The sequence below is a fragment of the Artibeus jamaicensis genome, unplaced genomic scaffold (assembly GCF_021234435.1).
Source record: "Artibeus jamaicensis isolate MK-2021 breed Jamaican fruit bat unplaced genomic scaffold, CSHL_Jam_final contig_1016, whole genome shotgun sequence".
Classification (NCBI taxonomy): domain Eukaryota; kingdom Metazoa; phylum Chordata; class Mammalia; order Chiroptera; family Phyllostomidae; genus Artibeus; species Artibeus jamaicensis.
In genome coordinates this window covers 7,993,900-8,013,782 of record NW_026521195.1, presented here as the reverse complement: position 1 = coordinate 8,013,782, position 19,883 = coordinate 7,993,900, and the positions used below count along the sequence as shown (strand labels likewise).

General features: G+C 42.6%; 1 protein-coding gene across 3 annotated transcripts in view; it reads left to right on the top strand.

Annotated features, from left to right (window-relative positions):
* The window catches only part of BBS9 (Bardet-Biedl syndrome 9), a 350,821-nt gene that overhangs the window by 22,511 nt on the left and 308,427 nt on the right, over nucleotides 1-19,883 (top strand). For all 3 annotated transcript variants that reach the window (XM_053661722.1, XM_053661721.1, XM_053661724.1), the window contains exon 5: nucleotides 3,827-3,940. In XM_053661722.1, coding sequence (XP_053517697.1) covers nucleotides 3,827-3,940 — 114 coding nt within the window. The remainder of the gene's footprint in view (nucleotides 1-3,826; nucleotides 3,941-19,883) is intronic.

The window sequence follows — 19,883 nt, the reverse complement described above, 5'->3', positions numbered from 1 at the left end:
ATTGGTTTCAGGGTAAAGGACATTGCTCCTCCTGGTGGAGAGCCAATACTGAGTGTCACAGAGTCAGTGGGAACATATGGTGTAGACTGCCTCACTGTGTGCATCTGTGGTTCTTTTGTTTCCCACTGTAAACCTGTTGACTGCTAGTGCTCTCATTAACTGTGTTACACGGACCATGGAAGAAGATGTCTTGCCATGGTCACCCCTGAATGCTTCTTAGAGAACTGACTCCTTCTGCGGGCCCCGTGGCAGCTCCGAGAGGGCAGGAGAGGGAAGCCTGCTGAAAACTAGAATAAGGTTAGACTCTTGCCTTCCCTTTGGTGGGCAAGGCGGCTACTTTCGGTTGGTGAGTGTCTAAAGACAGGAGCTTTTACAGCCGTACTCAGGCATAGGGCACAGTCGGGAGTAAAACGTGTACAATTATTAACGAAACCCATGGAAAGAAATTGGCACGTTTGCTCAGCACTTGTCGATGGGACATGGGCGTCCTCCTTCAAATCAGCATTGAAAATGAGAGTTTCTCATCACGAGAATGGTGACTTTTATCGCTCTTTTGTGTGTTGCATTTGTTCACAAGCTGTGTGTCCCGTGGGGATGAAGGGGCCTCGAGACTGCCTTTCCTTACGCCTGCCTCACTTCCCTTCTCCGTCTCTCATTTCAGCAGCCTCTTAGAGTATTTGTAGTCTGACCGTTTGTATATTTTTCCTGGCTTGGCTTAAGTTCACAAGCAGGGGAGTTCATGTTTTCGTTCTTGAAAAATGTTTCTTGAAGTTCCTGACTGAACTTTTACCTAGCTTTTACTGTAACGGGGGATGCATAAACATTCTCTAGTGTAAGCAAAACCACTGGTATCAGCAGACGCAGGTGTCACTGAACTTGACATCCTTCCCCCCAAGGGCCCCTCCCCAATTATTGTCTGTCTTTCATACCCTGTGTGTGGCTAAAAAAAGATTTGAAGCAAACCAGAGGAGGCCTTCTGGACACACCAGACACCCCTTAGTAGTCAGAGGCTACTGTGCCGACTTCGTTTTGGTGGGCGAGTGTCGTCATCGGTGCACTTAGCCCCCGCTGGCCTGGAGGTAGCCCACCTGATCAGACTCAGCGAGAGAAAGCATCATGTGTCATCTGAGGCCCCTTAGGGGTGGGCTTCAGCTTCTGAGTAAGTGGTTACAGATGCGTGAGCTTAAGCCATACTGATTATGTCCTCTGAAATATTCTTTCCCAAAACTTGTGTGCTTCTCAACAAGCATTTACCAAGCACTTGACATATTTATGGAATTTTAATGTTTGCCACAAGAGGGCAAAAACATGTGGTTCCTTCCTTTTGACAGACTTATATAATCTAATTTGGTTATTTAACACAATGAACCTTTTAAACTTACTCTGTAAAGGTTTTTATTTTATTTAACATCATTAGATTTTTCAACAGTTATTTGAAATGGCTCCAAACTGTTGTCAGGGTGACCTTTGATTTCTCATAGGATTTTTAAAGATTTAAATCAGATTCTGTTTATATAAGGTGAAACAGCACAAATGTTCTAATATCTGTTTACTTTGACGAAACTTTACAATAACTTTAGCTATATGTAGACTGTAATTATAGGTATATACTTACTATATTCAGTCTGTATGTCCAAGGGCAAAACCTGTGTAAGTAATTTCAATCTTTTGTCATTGGTGCTTCTTTAGAAAAAAAAATGGCCAGGGGTTTTAGATTTTCAGATACCACTTTTATTATAAGATGGTAGCTTTGGCCACATTGCGTCCTGTTCTCTATGGTTGCATGGCTGAGTTTTCAAGTGCTGTCACCTGAAATGTGGAAGTTTTCCAATGTGAGCGGCATGTGGTTGGGACACAGGCCCCCATGTCATGTCCGCTTCGTGTGGTGCCCCCCGCTTGGCCCCACGCCTACCGAGCCTTTGGCTGGCGGGCGTGCGAGAGCTCTTTCCTTCCTCAGAGGGTGTGGTCTGCTTTTGGGTGAAGAATGAAATTTGTAATTTCTGTAGGGACAAACCAGATGTTTCTTGGAACTTCTTTTTCTTAGGTTAGTGCCGGGAGTTACTTGGTTGGTGGCTCCCCGCCCCCATACCCCATGGGGCTCGTGTGGTGGTCGTCCCCCCTCGGTCGTCCCCTCACCGGTCTCACTGCTGTTTGCACTCCAGAAAGCTTTCATCTCCTATCCGGGTTAGCTGGAAAATTTGAGTCTTTCTCTTTTCATATTTTATTGGCATGCAAAGCCTACTGTTATCATTTTCAGGGGCGCAGATCTGAGTAGAAGTGATTCTCCCCCAAGAAATCCTCCTCTGGTAGTTTTTCTTTTTCAGCCCTCCTCCACCTTCCAAATGAGTAAGAAAGGCCAGGCTGGGAAAGGAGGAGGTGGAAGTGACATTCTTCATGACGTTCTCCTTCGGGAAACTGTCATTGGCTCACCAAGTTCCCGGGGAGAGGTTCAGTGAGGGACAACCAGGCACCGGGATGTGTAGTTCTGGATCTAAAGGCCTAGTTTGAGTACTGTGTCCTTTACCAGCTGCGTGATTTGGGGAGAAATTTCTTAATTTTTAAAAAATTCTCACCTGAGGACATGCTTACTGTTTATAGAGAAAGAGGAAGAGATGGGGAGAGAGGGACAGAAACATCAACGTGAAAGAGAAACATCGATCAGTTTGCCTCTTTTGTGCCTTGTGCCCTGACTGGGGATTGAACCTGCAACCTTTCAGGTTAAGGGATGATGCTCCAACCAACTGAACCACACCAGCCAGGACTTAAATTTTTTTAAGTGTACGGTGCCTCAGTTCTAAAATGGAAATAGAAATATTTGTATTCTTACAGCCTCAGGGGATAGTCAGTCCTCCTGGACAAAAAGCCAGTGCTCCTGTGTACGCACATGTCTGTCTGTATGTGTATACACATGCCATTTATATTTAGGTTGTTTTAATGATCTAATACTGTATAGTTTGGGGACTGTTTTATTGGCTTTATGATATAGTAAGTGTTTTCTCTAACTTTTACATTTTCGAATGAGTGAGAAAGACATGTGTTCATGGAAGAAGCTGTATTCTTAATCCATTTTCTTTTGAACACCTCTTTTAACCCTGATCATTCCCAGCTAGTCACTGGGCTATAGCTTCAACTGTAAGCACTCTAGAAAGGCCAGCAGAGAGTAAAATACAGGCAAATAATCTTTTCTTATTTGGAAAGAACTAGGAAGTGTTTATAGCAAATATGATTTGTTAAAGGCAGAGAAAGCATTCTCCTTTGTTTTTAAGGAGATTCTTCTTGTCATACTTAAAATAAAACATCATGTCCTATTTACTTGCTGAAGGAAGCTTTAGAAAACTCTCTCCATTAAATTAGAATATTTAATGCATTAGGCCTTGAGTATTTTGCAAGTTGGGACAGAAAATTGAATTGCTTGCAAGTGTGGGGAATTTTTTCCTTAGACACTGTGAGTCGTATCTTTGCTCTATTATTGCTTGTAAGTGCCAGGAATGTAATCTCATTTATTTCAGAACTGAAATTGGAAGGTTTTGTTGTTGTTTAAATAATTGCACTTCACTCAGATAGAATGAAAATAGATAATAAAATGTTACTCAGGGTGTATTTCATCCAGTGGTGTAATCCAGTTGGGATGAAATCATTTTAACTGTGCTGGCGTTCTTTGTCCTCAGTGTGGTGATTGTTCGAAATACACAATATTTCATTGTTTGGTCATTTACAATTTTTTGAAATCCAGTGACTTGGAATTGGTGTGGAGGGTGGAGAAGAAATTAATATTTTTTAGTGTACACAAATACAAAGCAATAAAAGGATTTCTTTTTCTCCTTAGGAACCTTGGGTAATGTGGAACATGGGAACCAATATCAGATCAAATTGATGTATGAACATAATCTTCAGAGAACGGCCTGCAATATGACTTATGGATCATTTGGTGGTGTAAAAGGTAATTTGCATTTATTCGCGAATGTGTTATTGCAAGTACCAGATTTAGAATACAGCAGGTCTTCAAATAACATCATTTCATTCAATGTGGTTTAGTTGTAATGTTCATGAAATGTTATAGAAATTTAACTTTTGTTTCTGTTAGCCTCTGGTGAAATTGGTCCCATTATATGTTGTTTCCCTTACAGTTGAAGAAAACTATCTGTGATGTTGAGTGAGACTGTATTTGGTCATATAGAAATGGATGATTATGTGGTATAAATCTCAGAAAGAGTTAAACATGTTTTACCAAAAGCTTTATATTCAAATACCCAAGCAAAATACTAAGGAAACACTTTAAACATGAATGTGTTTGATTTTCTTATAACCAGCATTTTTATATGGTCTACGGAACCATTTCTAAAACTGACTTTTCTTCAGAGTCTGTCTTTTATTTGTGGGCTGGTGGAAATGGAACTTTCTTGTGGTGGAGCTGTGTGCCTGCCCCCTGCTGGAAAAAGGAGTTGATCTCACTGAAGGGGGTCCCTGCCCCGCCTGCTCTAGTGAGGGCCAGGCTGCCGAGCCCTCTCTCTGCCCAACCTGTCTAGGGCCATGTGCACAAGGGCTCATGCACTGGGGGCCAGGAGAGGCTGCAATGCAGGCTTGATCCTGCTCCTCAAGCCATGTGCCCCCAGAGGAAGGGCACCTTTTCTGAATGTCACAAAGCCATCATCTTTACCAACATCAGCTCAGTGCAGCTGCGTTCCTCTCATCCTGGGGGTAAATGTTTCTAGTTAGCACAGGGGCTACCTGCAGTGCGGGTGCCCTAGTCCCAGAGCCTCAGAGTGCCTGCAGTTTGGTGCTTGCTTCTGGGCATTGGTGCTGTGGGTGCTGGAGTGGTTTTGTGTAGAAGCTAAGCCTTTCACTCCTCTGTGACAGCATCATTGAGCTGTTGGTGCGCACTGGAGGACCAGCAGCCCATGGGTGATGCATACTTGTGTGATTTTGTGTGGCCCCTGCAGAACGTGTAACTAGGGATTTTATAACACATTCACCCTTTTCTAGCTGCTGCTTGTATGAGTTGATTAGCCATTGTATTAAAAAGTAGCCTACCCATTTTAGATTTTTCTTTAGCGACAGGAAAGAACAACTTTACTTTGGAAGTATCTTTCATTCCTGTGAATTTAGGTTTTTTTAGAAGATTTTGTTTATTTATTTTTAGAGAGAGGGGAAGGGAGGGAGAAAGGGAGAGAAGCATCAATGTGTGGTTGTCTCTCACACGACTCCCACTGGGGACCTGGCCTTCGAATCCCAGGCATGTGCCTGGACTGGGAATGGAGCCGGCGACCCTTTGGTTGGCAGGCCTGCACTCAGTCCACTGAGCCACACCAGGCAGAGCCTGTGAGTTCAGTTTTGTCATACCTAGAGGTAAATGTAAGGAACGGGTGGATTTGAGCACACCAGTTAGCATTTGGGGGTGTTTCAAATGTGCAAAGAAACCATTTGAGTAATTAACATGAAAGGATACAAAACACTGGGTTGGAATGCATAATTGCTTAACTTGAGTAACAGGAATTATTTGAGAAATATGGGTGATGTGTAGGGTTAGGTGAATAGAGGACAGAAGGAGCTAAAATTTGATGAGAGGCTAACTTCTGTCAGTGAAGTGTCCCCTCCCAGCTGCAGCTGTTGGGACTGATTTTCACTGTTTTTTAAAAAAATGTCTGACATGATTGGGAGACCTAGGCCTCCCTCGTTTAATTGACATTTTCTTTTTTTGCCTATGAAATCCCCAAAAGTCAAATTGCTAAATTCTGTATATCTGAAGTCCAAAAATGGAGACACAAGAAAAAAGTGCTTTGGCTAAATGGAAATAAGGATTTTTTTTGTTAGCATCATGACAGTTCTTTAGATCACATGTTAAATGTCATCTTTTATAGATTGCACTGTCCTTTTAATTTTATTGTCAGGTAATAAAATAAAAAGTTTTAAATTAATCAAAGAAAAATAAATTCTTTGATTTTGTGTGATATTTTTGCTGAATTTAATAATGGACTTCCAAAGCAATAGAGTTGCTGTATTGAAAAGAACAGTTAACTTTGTATTATATGATGCCTTCTCTTAGTTCTTACATTATGCCTTACACTTAAAAAGTTCCTTCAGAAGAAACAAGAGGATATTCTGACATGTTTTACTTTCCTGTGGTTAAGCAGAATATTACAGATGAAACAGAGAAACAGCTAAGTAGCAGAAGGAATTTTTTCATTTCATGAGTTTGAAACACTTATCATTGAGGTATTTACAAGAAAACATGAAAAATTAGTAAAAATTAGCCATATTGGGGAGGTTCCTGGGGATATGGGGAGTTATTGCTACTGGGTTTCTTTTTGGGGGTGATGAAAATGTTCCAAAATTAGATTATGGTGACGGTTGCATAGTTTTGTCAATATACTAAAAACTATTGAGTTACATTCTTAAAAGGGTGGTATGTAAATGACATCTCAGTCAAACTTAAAAAAATTAGCCATGGGATAAACCTACTGCTAGAGGGGTTGTGGCGGTCTCTGTCCTCCATTGCTCGTGGCCATGTAAAATGATACGACACTCTTATAAGGCTATTAGGAGCCATGAAAATGTTCTTGGGTGCTGAAATGGGATGTATGGGAATGCATGTGAGGAAATGATCCAAAATGCGAAACAGTCATGTCAAGTTGCCCTATGTTAATTTACTTCTTCGCCCTTTCTACCCTCCCTTCTTTCCTTTTGTATCTACGTATGTGCATTTATTTGTAATGTAGGAAATGAGAAGTGATTAAATTGTGTAATAGAGGAGAATGACTAAGTTTTGATGCATGGATTCAGTGGGTTATTATGAAGCTATGAAGATTAAGTTTTGTTTGTTTGAATGAACATCTTCGAACATAATCTTTGTCCGCCTTTCTGATGATTTCATTAGGATAGAGTGTAGGAATAGACTTATTCAGTCAGAAGGTCATAAAATATTTTTTCTCATTTTGGAAGCTCAAATAACTATATAAATAAATTGTAAAAGTACAGAATTTAGAAAGCAGAAAATAAAAGTCACTGCAAGATATACATATGCCTAAAGAAAGCCCATTTTCTAACCCTGTCTCTAGTGTTTTCCTTTATTGTTTAAAAAGATTTTATTTATTTATGTTTTGAGAGAGGGGAAGGGAGGGAGAGAGACATCAATGTGCAAGAGATGTATCGATTGGTTGCCTCTCACAGGTCCTCACCTGGGGACCCAGCCCACAACCCAGGCCTGTGCCCTTGTTGGGAATCGAAATGGCATCCTTTTGGTTTACAGGCCCGTGCTCAATCCACTGTGCCACACTAGCCAGGGCTCTGGTGTTTTTGAATGTGTATTTTTTCTAGGTGTGAGCTGATTATTCTCTTGCAGGGGTGTCCAATGTTTTGGCATCTTTGCGCCACACTGGAAGAAGAGGGGTTGTCTTGGGCCACACATTAAATACATTGTGACACGTCATCACAAAACAATCTCATCACATTTTAGGTAAACTTATGATTTTGTGTTGGGCCACACTCATAGCCATTCTGGGCTGCATGCGGCCCATGGGCTGCAGGTTGGACATTCCTGTGTGAAAAACTCCTCTACGCTTGATCTGAATTTTAAAGGGGACGCTAAAAAAAATCCTTGCCTTTTACCTTCCTTGGTATTTATGATGGCTTCTTGTGGAGTTATTAGGTTGGGTAGCTATGTTAGCATTCCTCAAGAAAGGAATTAAGTAAAAAGGAAACCTGGCCGTATTTTAAACAAATGGAAGGCAGTGGAGGTTTTGGTGTGTGCATCAGAATGAACTACCACTAGATGGCAGTCCTCTACAGCCTTGGGCCTTAGTCCATACTGCTTTTGAGTCAAGTATGGTTAGGAATCAAAAAATGGAGGAATTTTGATCCCAGCTAATACTTTGTCTTTTACTAAAAATAAATGTATCTTATCCAACTTGCAAAAAAGTAATGGAGTGGCTTTTAAAAAATTAATTATAGTAGGTAATGTCTGAATATAATGTAAAAATGCATTTAGGTATGCTTTAAAAATTTCACTTTATTATTATTATTATTATCGTTATATTCTTTTTATAAGAGAAGGTTTATTTAGGCAGTCGCAGAGGCAGAGGAAGTGAGCTGGCTGGGCTGTGTAGGCTCAGAAACAAGTTACAGGGGCAGAAGAAGGCCCTTGGAGCTTAGGGGAGAGAAAGGTAAAGGTAACACGCCTGGTGGGGAGACGGGGGGAAGGATTTACATCAGATCATAATGGGCTCTTGATAAGCAGCTTCAGCCCTGACCCACATGGCTCAGTTGGTTGAGCTTCTGAGCTTCATCCCAGCAAAGGAAAGGTCGCAGGTTCTATTCCAATTCCGGTGGGTCAAGGCTCATGCCTGGTTTGTGGGGCGGCTCCTTGTTCAGCTTGCATGCGAGAGGCAACCAACCCATGTTTCTCTCTCATGTTGGTGTTTTTCTCCCTTTCTTCTTCCCTCCCCATCTTTCTAAAACTAAATAAATAAATAAACTCTTTAAAGATGCAGGTTCTGATTCTGTAAGTCTGGAATTGTACCTGAGAGCCTGAATTTCTGACCGTCTCCCAGGTGATGCCAAGTCGCAGGTTCTGGACTGCCGCCATCCCGCCCTGCACCAACCGAGTGCTTGTCGTGTGCTTGCCAGTGCTCCCAGTGCTCCCAGTGCTCCCAGTGCTCTACGGGCTGAGTAACTTACTCAGATAGGCTTCCTGAGGGGCAGCGGAGGGATTCTAATCCAGACTCTGCCTCCAGAAGCTTATGCTGTTAATCATGCTGAACTGCTTCCCTTTCTGGGCTGTGAGTAAATTTGCCCTCTTCCTAATTCAGAAATAAAACTGTCCCATTACCAAGGGGTGTGCTTTGGTTTGGTCACAGTTAGTGCCTGACTTTGATTATTTGTAGATTATGGAACACATGTCAAATAAGCTTTATAGGAAAAGTACCCTTTTCCAACACAGAGAGCTTATAGTGGGAAGGTAATATCGGACTTGAAACTAGTAAAAGAGTAAGTACTGTTTTTTTAAACTTTTTTTCCTTGTCTGTTAAGTCTTTTGAAAGCACCTTTTATACATTTGCAATAACTCAAAGATACATTCATTTGATGCAGTAAGGTTTGGTTTTACCTTCAGCCATGTGCAATGTTTATTAAAGAGAAAGAAGTGATAAAGAAATAGGAACTCTAATTTTATGAACTAGTTGGAGAATATTTGCCTAATATCTTCCATTATTCAGGCTACTACACACCATTCTAGAATTTAAATTACAACATTTTCCATATTATACATTTTAGAGGGAAATAACTGAAATGTCATTATTAATGGCTGTATTGGGCTTTTTTTATTACATAGGGGGTGGAGGGCAATGTCTTGAAGTTAAAAAGTGTTTGTAGTTTGTTTGATTTGAATCTAAGCTACTTTTACTTTAAAGGGATGTGTGGCTGTATCTATAAAAAGTTAGTTTATCTTTGCTTCTTATGCTATTGACAGATTAGTGCTTGTAAAATTTAATGGGTGGCATAGTATGGGCAATCAAATTACGGTTTGGAAACATACTAAACAATTTTGAAAGGTGGATTTGAATTGATTTTAAACAATGTTAGTAAACTTAATGGAATTTATTTGGTTTGGTAAGTTGAACTACTTGTTTTTGAAAAAAGGATCAAATGAGTTCTGCCAGATTTTTCTCCAATTTTGTTTCATTGTGTCACTGCAGTTTCCGGTGGTTGTGGACATGGCATTTTACCTGGTTAACAGGCTTGCCATGTTAGAACAGTTCAGAATCTGCAAAAGGAGGGTATTGGTATTGACTGGCAGAGAGCCAGTGGCGGAGGGAAGAAGGAATGTTATTGTTTAAGAATAACAACTGCACATGCTTAGCTACTGTGATGTGTCTTGCTACTGTCAAGATAGTTGAGCGAGAATTTCCTTTGCTCATGACTTGACTTTGAGAACCTATAGTTAGTTACATCCTCAGTTACACAAAATTTGCCCTGTAGCACTGTGACGGGTTGATGAACCTTTATCATGTATAGGAATCTTCCAGGTGTGCGACAGGGATGCTGAAATGAAATTGCTGATGTGTTGGAGTTGTATGGGAATTTTCAGGAACTGAAGCAAGTCTGGCATTAGTGCTCCCTTGCATCACTTCTGTCTTTCCTTCCTTCCTTCCTTCCTTCCTTCCTTCCTTCCTTCCTTCCTTCCTTCCTTCCTTCCTTCCTTCCTTCCTTCCTTCCTTCCTTCCTTCATTCCTTCCTTCCTTCCTTCCTTCCTTCCTTCCATCCATCCATCCATCCATCCATCCATCCATCCTTCCATCCTTCCATCCATCCTTCCATCCATCCATCCAGTGTGCATGCCCTGAGAGCCTTCTGAGTGCTCAGGCACTGTACTGGTTTCTTGGAGTGAATAGATGAATGAAAGGTACTTTATATTCTCAAGAAGCTTATAACCTGGTTGGGGGGGGCAATACAGGCTAAGAACTAACTAAACCATAATAGAGATGGATATTATAACTCCAACTTATGCTGGAGCCCTGGGGGTAGAGCAGCTCTTTCAGGCTAAGTGTGTGTGTGTGTGTGTGTGTGTGTGTGTGTGTGTGTGTGTGTGTGAAGGGAGGGGAGTACGTGAGGGTGGGGAAGTGTGCCATTCCCTTTTTTATTCCAGCTCTTCATTTTTTATCCACCTCGATCTGGAGATGACTAATTCTAGTTTCTTATACATGAGCGGTTGTGTGGCCTTTGGTATAAAGCCTTCAGTGCCCATGGGATGGGCCACTCAGATTTCTTCTGGGATAGTTGGTTCCTCTCGGGAAGTGTATTTTTCAGACTTTGGAGCACTTTTAAAATTTTACTTTGATTTAAAAACCTTGGTATTCTCAGGCTACTAAACTGATTTCTTACTTATAGCTGAAAGCCCCGAGTAAGGCCAAGAGGTCTCCTTGACTCCCAGCTGCTCTTTCCCGGAGAAGGACGCAGTGTGCTGTAGGTACCGTGCAGTGGGCAGGGGAGAGTTTCAGGAGGTGGAAGGGGAGTCCGCAGTGTCAGAGGTCAGGCAGCCGGCGTGTTTGCTGAGAGGAAAGAACTGGGTTTTGCCATTTGGAGGTCAGTGTTGATCATAAGTAGAGCAGTTTTATAGAAGGATAGCAGTGTCGGTCTGGTTGCCCAAAGTGAGGACTCCACGGAGAAGAAGCAGAAGTCCCGAAGGAAAGCTGTTTCGGGAAGAGGTTTGGCCTCGAAGGGGAGAGAGTGGGGAGGCCCAGCTGGAGGGCCCGGCTCCACACCAGGGCCCTTCGAGGACGCAGGGCGACGTCTCGATCTGAGGAAAGAAACGCGTCCCGCGGAGTTTCTGAAAGGAGGGGCTGGAATGCGTTTTTCAGGAAACCTTGTGCTGTTTGGAGTATGAAGGGCGTTTTGTTCCTTAAGATTTTATTTCTTATCGTATGATTTGTGCTTTAGTCACGTTGAATTGCCTTCTTTTCATGACGAATTTGTGGTTTATGGAAAAAGGCTCTTAAATACTCCATTAGAGATTATGACCATCATATGGTTCTTTCTTCAGTTTTCACCCGTCTCCAACATTTTTTGCTTTCCTCTTATTTATTTAATCCATATATTTAAAAAAAGATTTTATTTATTTATTTTAGAGGAAGGGAAAGGGAAAGAGAGGGAGAGAAACACTGATGTGTGAGAGAAACCTTTGGCTGCCTCCGCACCCCCCGAACTGGGGTTCCAGCTGCAACCCAGGCGCGTGCCTGACTGGGAACTGAACAGGTGACTTTTCGGTTGCGGGGTGATATGCAGTCCACTGAGCCTCACCAGCCAGGGTCCCATCTATCTTTCTGTGTATTGTCTCTCTGTCTGTCTGTCTGTCTATTATAATTTTACTGTGGTAAGAACAATTAACATGAGATCCACTTTCTTTACAGATTTTTAAGTATAATACGCTGTTGTTACCTATAGGCTTCTCTACGTTTCTTGATCAGACATTTCTGTTTTACGTGAGGATATTTATTGGTTGAGATTACCTGGTAATAGCCCACTCAAGTCTTTGAGGACCATTAACATCAAAGCCCAGTCTTACCTCCCCAGTTCTAGTCCATGTGAAGAAGTGCCCGCCTTCCTCCAAGAAGCCTCAGCAAAGGTCTTTTCCCAACTGATTGGCACTGGTTTGCCATCTCTGAGCCAGACACTGTCAGCAGTGGAATAAGAGTAAGGGCGGATCAGCCTTCCTCTGACCTCGGAGACTAAGGGTGGGGAGGAGTGGCTCTTCAGTGGAATGGCAGCGAGTAGTTACCTGTGGCCAGCTGCAGGGTTCTGGAGCTGACCAAGGAACAGGACGCGGCTGTCACATGGCAGTGGCACACTGTGAACTTCATTTTGGGTGTGCTTTGACAGGAGTGCACGTGAGGGAATTGCTCAGATGCAGGATGGGCATCTCCGTCAGGGGGCTGCGATGGGCAGCGGTGACTCAGCCTCCCAAAACAGCGTTGGGATTTGTCTTCTCTGTGGCTAGCAGGCAGGTGTTGGGCGCAGTTTTGCAGGCTATGCCAAGCAGGCACATGCTAAATGGCTAGAAATATGCTCATTTGGGCTCTATAAAGCAATTGGAGATCTAAAAATTTGAGTTCAGCATCTGTGGGCTTCAAGTTCACAGTCAGCCTGTTGTGACGAAGTAAACAGCATGGGCTCAGGATACAGGAGCCACCTCAGACCCATTTATATAATGTCGACAAAGAGAGCGGAGTGGGTGCTGGGCAGCCAAGAAAGCGCACATGTCCACTGCATTTGATTTCTCTTTCTCTCCCAGAACTTCTCTGGTGCTGCTTTGGGACTGGCGGGAGAGGCAGCCTGTGGTTGGGGGCAGAGGGTCAGGGCCAAGCCATCCAAGGTGCGCTTTGCTCTGGGTTGCCCGCAGCCTCGTCTGGCTTCATTGTGGGGGCTTGAGGGTGACCGGTGCTCCAGATGTTTGTGTTTAGAGATCTGTTGTAATTCAATTTAGTTGAGTGCTTTTCGAGGTCATTTGTCACGTTTTTAGTCCTGTTGTGCACAGATATGGCGGTCATGTCCCCAGATTTGTGCTAGACAGAGTGGAACTTGTAATAATTTGGGCATGATTTTTACTTCATCCTCTCCTCCCTTTCAGTACTCACAAAACCAACATGAGTATGCTCTGGTTAAAAAGTAACCATTTTCCCAAAGGAACATTTAAGCATATGGGCCTGCAGAAAAGAGAAAGTAAATGATGCTGCCATCGCCCAGACACGACCACTGACTCTGCTCCAGGGCCCCATGGACTGCGGCCCACGTGCTCGGAGTGAACCCCAAGTGATTTTATCTCATTGGAGTTCAGATATCCTACCATCAAAAGGGCACAAACACGGAAAACATGTGTTTATCATGCAAAGTCTGGCGCTGTATTATGAGGAATGTAAGCAAGTTGTGGAAATAAATATGTTAAATAGATGTATTTCTTAGAAAAGCTTTTACTTCATATGACTGTATCTTGAAATCAGTTGAAGAATTTATTAAATATTGGTCCTCATTTTGCTTCAGTTGTATACACATGGATTTACTAGCAAAGGAAAAAAGACATTACTGAGGTTTGTCTGTAAGCAGCAGAAATAGCATGGTATTTGACATTCCTAAACGTTCAGTGGTTGATATATTTTACCTGTCAGTTTTTGCACTCCAAGTCACGCTTGCCTTTCCTTTAAAATGGCAAAAAATTTCATATGGTGATTTAAAAACTGTGTATATTTTAAACTCTGGAAACTCTTGAGCTACACGTACTATATATCTGAATCACATCTAGGGATTTCTGGTAATGGTGTCTACAGGTGTGTGGGGAGTACCCTGCACTGGTACCTTGGGACAGGTGGGAGTGTCCTGTGCCTGTGCTCTGGGACAGGTGGGGAGTGTCCTGTGCCTGTACTCTGGGACTGGTGGGGAGTGTCCTGTGCCTGTGCTCTGGGACTGGTGGGGAGTGTCCTGTGCCTGTGCTCTGGGACTGGTGGGGAGTGTCCTGTGCCTGTGCTCTGGGACAGGCGGGGAGTGTCCTGTGCCTGTGCTCTGGGACAGGCGGGGAGTGTCCTGTGCCTGTGCTCTGGGACAGGTGGGGAGTGTCCTGTGCCTGTGCTCTGGGACTGGTGGGGAGTGTCCTGTGCCTGTGCTCTGGGACTGGCGGGGAGTGTCCTGTGCCTGTGCTCTGGGACAGGTGGGGAGTGTCCTGTGCCTGTGCTCTGGGACTGGTGGCGAGTGTCCTGTGCCTGTGCTCTGGGACAGGCGGGGATTGTGTGCAGCAGCACTTCTGACAGTCAACACCTTCTGCTTGTTCGGTTACCTTGCCTAATCAGGTTCCTTTTCTAGTCTGTATGCTTGGAACAGTGCTTGTGAATGACTTCTGTTCGATGGAATTTGAGATTTACTGCCATGAAGTCGTTCTGAGAGTCATTTTGCATCTGTTCCTTCACTTCCTGTCCACATTACGTGGATGGGCCCTTAGGTCATTTGAGACTGGGTGGATGACGCCAAACCATGTCTCACTTGTTCACAGACTGTCCCTCAGTTATGACAGTGCTGATTTACATACAGAGCGTCAGGGTTTTGGTTCGGTTTTTATTTTGTTGGTTTCGTTCTGCAGCCTGCCACATCAGCCTGCTGTTGCCCGCCTTTAAAGTTTAATTTATGTTCTTAAACTGCTCAGTAGTGTGAAATGTTTTTCGAGAGCTCTCTTCTGGTTCTTGGCTTTGTTTTTCCCGCTGTCGTTTTTTGTGTGGTGCCTTCCTGTCTCCCTGCCGTTCTTCCTTCAGTGCATCTGTGGGTTAGTCGGGCCCATCTCTTCTGTTCTTGCTCAGGCTCAGCCTCACCAGCCCCTGGGGGGCTGCTTTGTTTTTTAAGGAGCTGGTGCATTTCCCTTGCTTTGGCATCCCCCTCTGCCTCCAAGTCAGAGATGAGTCGTTTTCCTTTCTGTGACATGCCTTCTTGAGGGCTGGGTGCTGCTCAGTGTCTCTGGCCTGTCCCTTGTCTGTGGTGGCGGTAGGGATGGGAGGGGCAGATGAAATGGGTGTCTGCCACCAGGGCACCTTGCTGGATGATCTGGCCTTAGTCCTGTCTTCTGTGGTTTTGCTAAGTGTCTCTAATCAGTGTTCATGCCACCTGGATGGTCTGTTACCTGTTAATCTTGGAGGGTGGGGAGATGTTCTCAGACTTTGGAGGTTTTCTTAGAGTCAGCCCCATTTGTTCCTTCCCCTGTTTGATGGGCCTTGCCAGAAACTGTTTGTGTCCCCACTTCCTGCCCCTCCTCCCACTTTCTCCCGACCCCTGGGTGGGGTGCAGGACTAGGTGAGGCAGCTCCCCTCCAGCCCATCTTGCTCCCTAGACTCATCACTGTTGCTGGAGGTATTTCACCTGACTGCTATTTCTATGGTTTATGGCCTCTACTGCTCTCTCTTTTTGCAGAAAATCACCAACAATTGTAAAATTTGCTTTTCTTGTCTGGTAGAAAGGGAATGTGGTGAAGGTAGAGCTTCTGGCACTACGGGCATTTCCGTTTCAGCAGGCTGTCTGTGTTCCCTCTGGGTCTTTCTCTGACTTGAGAGTTTTAGTAAGGTGCTTTGTTTTTCACAGCCTTTGTGAAGTTCTGAGTTTGCACCTTCACCAAGCTTTGAGTCCAGCCATGAAGATTCTTGGAAACATTTCCATTTCTTGATGGCTACCATTTTTTGAAGGTTATAGCATGAAACTGTGTTCTCTCCTTTGTTTCACTGCTGCCGGAGAGTGTTTACTGTTCTCTATCGTGTACTCACTTACTGATTTGTTTAATACACAATACTGCATTTGAAAGAGTTTTTGAAAGTGGTCCTTGGATTGCCAGATTTGAGAATTGGATGTTCAGAAAAGTTCTGTAGATTCAGCAGTTCAGTTGTGTGGATGATTCTGGTGGACTCCTTGAAAGATAATCTTTAAACAATTTTTTCTCTTATATGATCTATTTATTTAGTATGGGCTGATTTCTTTGTACTTGATGTGAATCTCTTTTTGCCAGATTATTCTTGGCTTTTAAATTGTGTGTTTTTAATGTGGCTCAGTCATTGCTTTCCTGTATGATTTATTCCATTTCTTTTAAGCTTAGAAAGTTGTCTCCCGCGCAGTTTAAAAAATTTTTTATTGCATTTTTCCCATTATGATTTAGTCCCCTTTTCATGTGCAGTTTTGAGATTTCTGTCTTTTGTATCTTGACTTTCTAGCAGGAATTTTAATATTATTTATAGAGAAGACTACTTGGAGAGAGAGCTAATATTTATTATCTCCTATATTGCAGTGTGTTGTGCTGTTGCATGCAACCCTGCAAGGGAGCTGACTTAATCGCTCTTTCCCAGACTGGGAAACAAGCTCAGCGAAGGTAAGGGTCTCGTTGCAAATCATACCCAGACATCGGGAGCCTTTGGACCTAGAGTTACCTGATTTTGAAGTCCATGTTCTTTCTAACACACACCCTTTATTTAAGGGTCTTGGTAGTTAGAGAGAAGGTCAGTGAGAACTCCAAGAGGAAGGACAGGGAGGCATCTCTGGGAGCTTCATGAGGGCAGAGGCCAAACCCTTTGTTCTCCACTGGATCTAGTGTCTAGTGTGGTCCTTTACGCATAGTGGATGCTGAGTAAGTATCTGTCAAGTGAATGCACCCAAACAGCCATGCGATTGGACAGGACTGATGTTACACACATTAGGCTTTAGGGGTTATTTTTTTCATAGAAACAAATGTTAGCTAGTGCCCCTGTTTTAGCCAGCTTCTGAGTTTCATTTTCTTCTTTCACAAACACATGTTGAGCCAGTGCCACAGTGCAAGGCTCGATGGTTACTGCCTCCCGCTGCGGCCAAAGTGGAGGGAGCACGTGGGGCTCCTGGATTCCCCGCTGCTCAAGTCCTTCCCCATGTGTCAGAGAGGCAGTGCATACACAAGGCAGGCTTACCAGCGGAAATAACGAGTTTTCTCAGGTAGTTGGAGTTATGTTTCTGCATGTTATTCATCCTTTTGTTGTAATAGTATTCTTCTGCATAAAATGTGATATTCAGAATTACTGAATATTTGTGATAACATTCACAGATTGAAAAGTTTTAAGTTTTAAAAAATTATTTAAATTCCTTAATTTTTAGTATAAAAGACATTCCTTCTTCCCTTTAACCTTTTATCTCTTTTTTGGTGTGCCTTGTGAAAGCTCATTTTTCTTCAACTTTTTGAGTTCTTTTATTTTATTTTGATTTTTTTTCAGTCAGATGGAACTTTAGAAAAGTAGAAGTTTTTTCAGGGAAGGTTTAATGTAAGAGTGTAGACATACTGTGGGCGTGGTGTAGATTATAAAGGTTGACAGCACAGTGGCCCCACGTTTGTGACCGAGGTGGAAAGAAAATAGTGCATAGAAAAGGTTCAGTATGCTTGGAAAATAATTGCCAGTAAATGAGGTGAACAGATTTTATTATTAATAACATATATATATATATATATATATATATATATGAGTATGGTAGAATGTTTTTTAAATTATAAAAAATAACTTCTATCAGCTTATATGGGATTAAATTGTCACATAAATAAAAATTTTTGAATTCTTTGGAATAAAAAGCCCGCCAAAGAAAATAGTGAACCCCAGAATCAGGAAGTTGCCTTTTGCCTCATCTGGAGGATGCACGAGCAGCCAGAACACAGCCTTGCTCTTTTCTGTGGGTGTGGGATGTTGGCGCTAATGAAAGTTGAACAGTGTTTTCCTTCTGGGGCATCCACAGATAAGGTTTCGAAAACCCTTGTTCCACCAGTGAAGCATATGGCCCTACATTTGAATAGACGTGGTTGACATGCTAGAGAATAACGTTAGAGCAGAGTCCCTACGGCGTGTGGGCCCATTCCTTGCCTGAGCATTAACCTGTAGGTGTTTTATAATATTGGAGAGCTTCCCTCATTTGTTTTTAAGATCATTTATGGATCCATGGTGAGAAGTCAGAAGATCAAGGGGATAATAGGATTGATTCTCATTCTGTGCTGGTTTTTCTCATGTATATGGTATTCATTTATAGACTTTCTGGTCCAAGACCCATAAAACAATGTTACTTTCAAACAGCGTCTTCCTGAATGTTATGTCATAGAAAACCTTCAGTTCCTGGGGCTAGGTTATAAAAGAGGGTTCCCTGTTGTCTGCAAATTCATTTCTTACGTGGCCATTTAAAGTTGTTACTTTTCCTGAAAGGTGGGTTCTCATTCCTTCCCTACATGCACTATCGATGTTTGGTGGTTAAATAGTCACTGCCTACTGTGGCTAACAGTGGGGAAAGGCTGAAAAGAATGTTCGAAGTTTCTTGGTGCTGTTTGGGAAAAGTAATAGTTTCTTTCGTGGTGGCTGAATGCCAAGGCTGGAAAAGTATTAATAGGAACATCTGTGGTCAGGACGGCCTTTGACGAGAGGGCGGGTAAAGGTGGTTATCTCGTTAGAAGCTGACGGCCATTTTTGATACACATACATCACGGTCCCCTTTACTACAGTGGAGTAACTGAGCTATTAAATAGTTTACTCAGTTGAGGAGGAAATGATTGCCATAAGACTACTTTGTATTCAAATGATGCTGAGATATAACGGTCTCCAACAGTTCCAGAATTCATCTGCAGAGCACACTGCCATGGGAAGTGGCCACTCTTCCCCTCCCCTGGTCTCCCTCGAATTGATTCAGTAACCCTTTCACATTCTACATGGAAACTCTCGCTTGCAGATTTAAATTCTAAAACACAAGAGAGAGATTTATGCTAATGTTTGTGTTTGCTACTACAATGTTAAAGGTATTTTAAAGTATTACATTAGTAATACTCTGGGTAGAGGAGATATATATCTATATATCTATATAGTCTGTTTGGAAAAAGCCCATTGTTAATATAATGAGAACAGTTTTTGAGACGTCGATGTCACCTGGCAGCCAAGGAGAGTGGACTGGAATGCGCATGTGTGAACAATGATGACTTCGCTGTACTAGTCAGTGTGGGTGGTAAAGGCCATTGAGTGAGCATGTGTACTGTGTGGCTGTCACAGTCAAAATGACTGAGTGAGTAGAACAACAAATCTGCATCAGATTTTGCATTAAGCTTGACCATTCCTCTGTGGAAACTATCTGGATGATTCAGAAGGCTGCAGCTATGGGCAACTGGTGGTTGGCAGCCTCATCACGACAACATGCCTGCTCATGCATTATGTCTCGTGCAGAGTGTTTTGGAGAAACATCAAATCACCCAGGCAACTCAGCCCCACTACAGCCCAGGTTTGGTGCCCTGCAACTTCTGGCTTTTTCCAAAACTAAAAGCACCTCTGAAAGGGAAGAGATGTCAGACCATCAGTGAGATTCAGGTAAATGTGACGGGACAGCTGATGGCAATTAGGAGAACTGTGTGAGGTCCCAAAGGGTCTTTGAAGGGGTCATAGGACAAGAAACATTGTCCTATGTACAATGTTTCTTGTATCTTCTTCAATAAATGTCTCTGTTGTTTATATTCCATAGCTGGGTGCTTTCTCGACAGGCCATATATATATTTATATACACACATATATGTGTATATATATATATATCTGACTAATGGGAATGGAGCTGTTATGAACATCCTTACATAATTCTTTATGTGGCCTCTACAAAAATAAAAATCTCATATAAATATAGGGTGACTTAAAATTACAGTTCTAGAAATATTTCCAATTCTTTTTGGTATTATAATATTTTAAGACACTCAAGATTGTTGAGAATAGAATTCTAATATGCATCTTCAGTATTTCATGTAGTACATAATTTAAATCCCTTCTGGCTAACTTAGAGTATTAGAAATGATTAATGGCATATCAGAATAAGTCTTCCTGTATTATATTAACATTTAAACTGTAGTT